We start from the raw sequence: 8,313 nt of genomic DNA, 5'->3' as shown, positions 1-8,313 counted from the left end.
TTTTTCTTCCCCATCTCTCTTCATTTCTCTCTGTCCTATCCAACAATGACGACATCAATAACAACAAGTACAACAGTAATGAAAAACAACAAAGGCAACAAAAGGGAAAATAAATAAATATTTAAAAGAGACAACTTCAAAAACAAACAAAAAAAGACAACTTCAGATGGGGGTAGATAGCATAATGGTTATACAAAGAGACTCTCATACCTGAGGCTCCAGAGTCCCAGGTTCAATCCCTAGCACCACCATAAACTGAGTAGTGCTCTGGTAATAATAATAATAAATCCCACTGGTAAAAACAAAACAAAACAAACAGACAACATCCTTTCATGGACTTTATATCTTTGTGAAGAAGACTGACATAAACAGTTCAATTGATGCCTCAGAGTAAGTGCTGTGAGGGGAAATAAAGAAGGGTAAGGAAGGTGTGATGTGAATTATAGGTGGATATGACACTAAAGTAGAGAACTAAAGGAATTGAGAGAGTAAGCCAAGAGGATATTTAAGGGCAGAACATTTCAGGCAGAGGGAACAGAAGTTGCAAAAGCTTTAAGGGGGGGCTGGGCGGTAGTGCAGTGGGTTAAGCACACATGGTACAAAGCACAAGGATCGATCCACCTGCGGGGGGGGGGGTTCGCTTCACAGATGGTGAAGCAGTTCTGTAGGTGTCTCATATCTTTCTCTCCTTCTCTCTGTCTTCCTCTCTTGATTTTTCTCTGTCCTATTCAACAATAGCAATGGCACCAATAACAATAATAAGGGCAACAAAAAAATGGGAAAAAATAGCCTCCAAGATCAGTGGATTCATAGAGCAGACACTGAACCCCAGCGATAACCCTGGAGGAAAAAAAAAAAAAACCTTTAAGGTATGAGTGTGCCAGGTGTGTTCCAGGAACTGTGAAGCCAGTCAAAGCACAATGAGCTGGGGGTGGAGAGAGAGAGGGAAGGAGGAGGAGGAGGAGGAGATAAGGTTGGGGCCAGTTGACGGCACACCTGGTTAAGTGCACACGTTAGTGTGCAGTGAGGGCAGGTTTAAACCCCTTTTCCCCTGCAGGGAGAAAGCTTCATAAGTGGTGAAGCAGGGCTGTAGGTGTTTCTGTCTCTCTTCTTCTCTTCTCTCCCCCTCTCTTATCTTCCTCATCCCCCCTCAATTTTTCTGTCTCTATCCAATAATAAATAGATAAATAGAAAGATTAGGAAGGTGGGCCAGGCAGTGGCATGCCTGGTTAGATCCCCTGGCTTGCTCCCCCACCTGCAAGGGGGACACCTCACAAGCTGTAAAGTAGGTCTGCAGGTGTCTATCCCTCTGTGTCTTCCCCTCCCCTCACAATTTCCCTCTGTCCTATCCAATAAAGTGGAAAAAAAATGGCTGCTAGGTGCAGTGAATTCGTAGTGCTGGCAATGAGCGCCAGAGATAACCTTGGAGGCAAAAAAAGAAAAAGAAAAATGCTGTTTGAGATTGTCTGGAGAAGAGGCACTCAAATATTGCTGGTGAGAGTATGAATTAATACACATCTTTATGGATAATATCAAAATTGCAAATATATTAGTAGGCACTAACCATGTGTCAGGCACTGGGAGTTATTTATGGATTATTAAAAACAAATAAGAAAGACCTGAGAGGTGGCACAGTGTATAAAACACCAGATTCTTTTTTTTAAAGGTTTAATTTTTTTAATCTTTATTTACTTATTGAATATAGACAGCCAGAAATTTAGAGGGAAGCAGGTGATAGGAAGAGAGACAGAGAGACACCTGCAGCCCTGCTTCACCACTCACAAAGCTTTCCCTTTACAAGTGGGGACCAGGGACTCAAACCCAGGTCCTTGAGCACTGTCACATGAATGCTCAACCAAGTACACCACCACCCAGCCCCCAAAACACCAGATTCTTTATTATTATTTTTTAAAGATTTTTTTATTTATTTATGAGAAAGATAGGAGGATAGAGAAAGAACCAGACATCACTGTGGCAGATGTGCTGCTGGGGATCGAAGCAGTGCTGCAGATGTCTTCCTCCCTCTCTGTCTCCTTCCTTCTTGACTCTTTGTTTCTATTCAATGAATAAATAACCCAGAAATACAGATTCTTCAGAACTTTCCCCCATGTCTATCAAAGGAGAATCTGCATTGAAGAAAAAAAAAAAAGAAGAACATACAAGAAACGGATAACCTCAATTGCCTCTAAAAAAGGATTAAGCTATGACTGGGGGAAATGAGGGTGGTTCAGAATAGGAGTGAAGACTTTATTTTTAGCACAAGGACCAGCGTAAGGATCCAGGTTCAAGCCCCCGGCTCCCCACCTGCAGGGGAGTCGCTTCACAGGCAGTGAAGCAGGTCTGCAGGTGTCTATCTTTCTCTCTCCCTCTCTGTCTTCCCCTCCTCTCTCCATTTCTCTCTGTCCTATCCAACAATGATGACATCAATAACAACAATAATAAACACAATAATAAAACAAGGGCAAAACAATAATAAAACAAGGGCAATAATAAAAAGGGAAGAAATAATTAAATATTTTTTTTAAAAGACTTTATTTTTATTTTATTTTTACCTCCAAGGTTATTGCTGATGCTTGGTTCCTGCACTATGAATCCACTGCTCCTGGCAGCTTCCCCCCACACCCCACTTTATCGGATAGGATAGAGAGAAATTGAGATAGGAGGGGGAGATAAGAGAGGGAGAGCTTAAGACACCTGCATATCTACTTCTTTACTTGTGAAGCACCCTCAACCCCTGCAAGTGGGGTGCCAAGGGCTTGAACTGGATCCCTGCACAGGTCCTTGTGCTTAGTACTATGTGTGCTTAACTGGGTGAGTCACCGCTCGGCCCCCTTTGATTTTTTAAAAATTCTTTTATTTGTTCATTTTCTTTATTCAATAAAGACAGCTAGAAACCGAGAGGGTAGGGGGAGATGGAGAGGGAGAGGGCCCAAGAGGTGGTATACTTGGTTAAAAGCACATATTACAGTGTGCAAGGACCCAGGTTCAAGTCCCTGGTCCCCACCTGCAGGGGGAAAGTTTCATGAGTAGTGAAGCAGAGCTGCAGGTGTCTGTCTTTCTCCCTATCTCCCCCTCCCTCCTCAATTTTTCTCTGTCTCTATACAATGATAAACAAAAATACATAATTTTAAAAAAGAAAAGAGAGGGAGAGAGACATCTACAGCACTGCTTCACCATTCAAGACTTTAATTTTACTTTACATTTCACTTGAGTGTATTTAGGTCTCAAAGAAAATGAATTGAAATGAAAATTAACAATAAAAAAGCACATGTAGTTTAAGATACCTTCGGAGTTACAGAATGTGTGTTGTAATCGTTATTATGGTTAGTAAATACTTATGTCAGAACCCTGCTACTTACTAACTGTATGACCTCAGACATTATTATAAATCTCTGTTTCCTAAAATTCTCCCAACACGTTGAGATAATTTAATTTTATTTTTAAAAAGATTTTATTTATTTGTTTATTTTTAATATTTATTTTATTTATTCCCTTTTGTTGCCCTTGTTGTTTCATTGTTGTAGTTATTATTGTTGTTGTCGTTGTTGGATAGGACAGAGAGAAATGGAGAGAGGAGGGGAAGACAGAGAGGAGGAGAGAAAGATAGACACCTGCAGACCTGCTTCACCGCCTGTGAAGCGACTCCCCTGCAGGTGGGGAGCCGGGGTTCGAACCGGGATCATTATGCCGGTCCTTGTGCTTTGCGCCACCTGCGCTTAACCCGCTGCGCTACAGCCCGACTCCCTTATTTATTTATTAATGAGAAAGTAGGAGAGAGAGGAAGAACCAGACATCACTCTGGCACATGTGCTGCAGGGGATTGAACTCAGGACCTCATGCTTGAGAGTTCAATGCTTTACCCACTGCACCACCTCCCGGACCACACTGCGATAATATAATTTTATTAAAGAGTCAGAAGGCTTATGCAATTTGAATGTACATAAGGCATCTCAGCACTCAACAAGTAGGCGTTATTATTTATATTTCTGCTCCCAAAGCTCCAACAACAAACTAAATTGTGATTTGTTCTGCCCCTTTTTGGGCTAGTTTGGAAGCAAAAGCCAAACTAGATTTCTCTGTGGTGGTGCCTGGGACTGAACTTGTGACCTCTGAGCTTCAGCACCAAAGCCGTTTGTAGTAAACTTTATGATTATCTCCTGGCCACTCAAGGAGTTTTTCTATCAGATCTCGAGTCTAGGGACACCGCACAATCTTGAGTGTTTTTTCCTTCCTGCCTCCCCCTCCCAAACTGTAGACCTTACACCTGTGCCAAATGAAGTGTTTGAAGTGAAGAGCTTAGGAGAGGCTTATGTTTTCTCAGGGGTGGCAGGCAGGAAGAAATCCTGTTTACGCAGTTTATAGAAAGCCTGTCACTCAGTCCCCTGCTTTTTACCTCAGTAGACCGTTATGCATATTAAACAAGGGGGGGCGGCAAATACAAAAGAAAAATAAGCGAGCGAGAGAGAGTGAGAGGGAACAAATCAGGATGCTTGTGACTATCCACGTGGTCGCCAATCTGTAACTGATCAGAACAGCTACACTAAAGCAAAAACCTTAGCGTCTAGCGCTAAATATTGCAATGGAGAAACAGTCTACGATGGGCTGTTTATGTCCTTAGCAGAGTCCTGGGGCTGCAGTTTAAGACACTCTCTTGGCGTTCCCACCCTTTTTGCACCTAGTAGAGCACGCGACGTAACAACGGAATCAGGTTCTGTGTGGGCGCTGTGTGAGTGTGCGCTTTGCAAACCATCTGGGCTCCATCCTGCGCGGTTGGAACGATGGATCCCGGACGAATTGGGGGAGTTTGAGCTCGCATGTGTCTCCTCCTTTTCTCCACCCCCCCTTTAGCCCCCACCCCATATTTCACTCTGCACAAACGTCTCGAGGTGGAAGGACTCAGGTTTTCAGCGCCAGGAGGCTGTGGACCTTCTCTGGAGGCATGCATTGCACCCTTCAGAGGGCCAGAGCTTATTGCAACCTGCTCACCAAGACCCTCCCCTTTTTTCCCAAATTCGCCTGCCCAGGCTGTATTGCTGTTTGCAGCACGCTGTACGGTTGCGGGAGTCCAAGACCGCTGCGTGACCTTCCAACGAACTCCACCTCAGTTGGGGGATGGAGAGGCTGCCCCGGGCCCTGCAAGCTGCGTATCGACCCCCCCCCCCACCCCGCCCCGACACACACACACACACACACACAGACACACACACACACACACACACACAGACACACACAGACACACACACACACACACAAGTTCACCCTATACAACCCCTCCTCCTGTCTCTGCTTTCCCACCCTTGCAGGCTTCTAACGCCTAGCTAGAGGCGCCCTCCTCGCCTCCCGCCTCCCTGCAATAAAGTAAACCCGGTGGATATTCATTCCCCGCCTTAACCCTCCTCCTTCCCCCTCCCTCCTCCCTTCAGCCTACTAACCCCGCGCGCAGAGCTCGCCGCTGGCGGGCCCCTTCCACCCAGTGTATCATAATGCCCAGTGCTCTTCTCCTCCCCCTCTCTTAATCAGAAACGTGTTTGCGAGCCCCCCTTTCCTCCGCATGCATACATTAGGGTCTGTTTTGCATGCAGCGGCGGGCAGGGAACCGAGGAAGAAGGGGCGGGGGGGGGGCGCTTTTGCCCGCCTCTTCCCTCCAGGCCCCGTTAGCCACCCAGTTTCAGAGCGTTGTAACACCACCTCATTAGCAGAGCACGCCGCGGTCCCAGGGCCCGGGCCGGGCTAACGCCTCCCAACTCTATGCAGAAGGGCACGAAAACCCCGATTGCATAGTTGTACGAGGAGGTGGCCAGATATCAGCTACTTGGTGTCTGCATTTTGGAGAAAGCTCCAGCAGGGAACTGGGAGGGGCCCCCTTTTCTTTTTCTCCCTCTCTTATTTTTTTAAAGCGCGTTCATTGAGGGCCTTCTTATTTTGCATAGAGTAAACTGAGCAGCCGGGCAACGCTTCCGCTTTGCAAGTAGCACAATAAGGGCTCTTTTATTCTAGAAGCGTTAAATTAGGGCTAACCCATCTTTTATCAGTGCCCGGAGGCGAAGAAGGCGCACTCCTCTCCGACCGGGCGGCCGCGTTACACTGGAAGCCGCTCTCCCAGGCGGTTCGATTCCCAGCGCATCCCGGGAACGTGTGTAATCGGCCCCTGGGCTCCCGGGGCTGCAGGCGGCCGGGCTCCCTCCGCCTCCATCCTCCCAGTAGCCCTCGCCCCCTCCCCCTCTCCCCGGAACCCGCGCTCCGCGTCGGGCTCCTGGGCTTCCTTCCCCCCTCCTTTTCCCGAGCAAAGCCGCTCCCGGAGGGCGGGGCATGCAGTTATCCAGGTTGCGGGGCGGGCGGGCGGGCAGGAGGCGGCTGCCCGGGCCTCGGGATGTGGAGCCGCGGCCCCGCGGCTGAAGCGGAGACCCGAGCAGCGTATCCAGGTTGCGGGGCCGGAGGGCGCGGCCCGGCGCTCTGCATAGCGGCCGGCAGGGCGCAGGCCGCCGGGCGGCGCCAAGCGGGTTAGGCAGGTTCCGGGGCCCAGGGCCCCCCCTCCGCCTCCCCGCCCCCCTGTGTTGTCGCCTCTCCCTCTCGCTGCTTCACTTCACGGGGCGAACATGGCGCACAGCTGTCGGTGGCGCTTCCCCGCCCGACCCGGGACCACCGGGGGCGGCGGCGGCGGGGGGCGCCGGGGCCTAGGGGGCGCCCCGCGGCAACGCGTCCCGGCCCTGCTGCTCCCCCCGGGCCCCCAGGTCGGCGGCGGCGGCCCCGGGGCGCCCCCCTCCCCCCCGGCTGTGGCGGCCGCGGCGGCGGCGGCGGCGGCGGCGGGAAGCAGCGGGGCTGGGGTTCCAGGGGGAGCGGCCGCCGCCTCAGTTGCCTCTTCGTCGTCCGCCTCGTCTTCGTCTTCGTCATCGTCCTCAGCCTCCTCCGGGCCGGCGCTGCTCCGGGTGGGCCCGGGCTTCGACGCGGCGCTGCAGGTCTCGGCCGCCATCGGCACCAACCTGCGCCGGTTCCGGGCCGTGTTTGGGGAGAGCGGCGGGGGAGGCGGCAGCGGAGAGGTAAGGGGGCGAGGACCCCGCAGGTCCGGGGTCTCGACCCTCTGCAGAGCCCCCTCCCCTCCCCCACTCGGGATTGGGGCAGCATCCCAATTCTGGGACCAGTGTAGCGACCCGGGGCAAGTGGCCCACCCCTCTTGGGAACCCCCATACCTGGGTGCCGAACCCCCCCCGGAGCCTGTACCCCGGGGTTCAGACCCCTTTGGCTCAGGGCATCTGCCCCCATCCGCCTTCCCCCCGACCCTTCCCCAAATCCCTTGGCACAGACCCCTCGCCGGGGTTTCCCATCCCGGGACTGAACCCCTCCTCCCTTTCACAGATTACCTCATCCGAGCAAGATTCCACCCTCCCTCCCTCCTAGAGACCTGATCCCGCCACATCCCCGCCTCCTTCTCTGGGCAGATGTTTCACTCCTGGGGCAGTTCTCCTTTGGGGCATCTCGGGGGAGGCTGCACCCAGGGCCGCGTTCTTCTGCTGTTCCTGGGGATCCATGCCCCCTCCAGCACCTCGCTTCCTTAGACCTGCTGAACGCCCCTTCGCCCCATCCCCTGGCCAGGCTCCTACATTAGCAGCCACTCCCCCTTCCTTCCCCTCCACCTCCGCCCCCCTCCATCCCCAGGCAGGTAGATCCTTCCTCGCCCCGTACTTCCACCGGGAAAATCTACTTTTCCTTCCCCACCTTGCCTTCACCCCTTCCCTCCTCTCCTCTCCTTTCCCTCTCAAGATAACGATGATCTCTTCACGCAGCAGTCTGTTTCCCCATCTTCCAGACCTTCCGTTTCTAGTCTCTTGGTAGCCAGGAACTACTCTACCTTCACTCCACCCTTTCCCTCCTTGAGAATGAAGGATTAGTGGCATTTGGAGGGGAAGCGTCCCTTGTCCCCGAGGCGCAGGGAAGAGCAGCTTTCCACCATTCCCCTTGAGAGGCGGCAGGCTTCCCCTCCAACTCTGAGGAAGGGGGCCCCTGTGAGGGGAGGTGTTTGTGGGGGGGGGGGCTTGGGCAGCATCCTCCCAGGGGAAGCAGCTGCTCTCCTACCCCACCCACTGCGCCTGAGAGCGCGCGGGTCTCCACTCCTAGCTCCCTCCCGCCCTTCTTTTTCTCCGGTATTGCATTATTGATTCACCTTTTCCTAGGCCAATCCGGGGGCTTGGAAGGTGGGGGGGGGGAGGAAGCAGATTTGGGGTGAAGAGAGTAGATAAGGGACAGTTTTTATTGTGGCGGTGGTGGTTGCTTTTGGGTGTGAGAAAGAAGGGGGGATATGAAGCAAAGTTATTCCTT

General features: G+C 51.8%; 1 protein-coding gene across 5 annotated transcripts in view; it reads left to right on the top strand.

The window, feature by feature from the left end:
- The first annotated feature begins 6,490 nt into the window (after positions 1–6,490).
- The window catches only part of KMT2A (lysine methyltransferase 2A), a 102,000-nt gene continuing 100,177 nt past the window's right edge, over positions 6,491–8,313 (top strand). For 3 of the 5 annotated variants that reach the window (XM_060179976.1, XM_060179974.1, XM_060179973.1), the window contains exon 1: positions 6,491–7,037. In XM_060179976.1, the coding sequence (XP_060035959.1) occupies positions 6,597–7,037 (441 nt within the window). In that variant the 5' untranslated portion in view covers positions 6,491–6,596. The remainder of the gene's footprint in view (positions 7,038–8,313) is intronic. The other 2 variants (XM_060179977.1, XM_060179975.1) reach the window with 1 other exon arrangement.

The sequence above is a fragment of the Erinaceus europaeus genome, chromosome 20 (genome assembly GCF_950295315.1).
Source record: "Erinaceus europaeus chromosome 20, mEriEur2.1, whole genome shotgun sequence".
NCBI lineage: Eukaryota > Metazoa > Chordata > Mammalia > Eulipotyphla > Erinaceidae > Erinaceus > Erinaceus europaeus.
The sequence above is the reverse complement of the archived record's forward strand: the minus strand, read 5'-3'. Positions and strand labels throughout refer to the sequence as shown.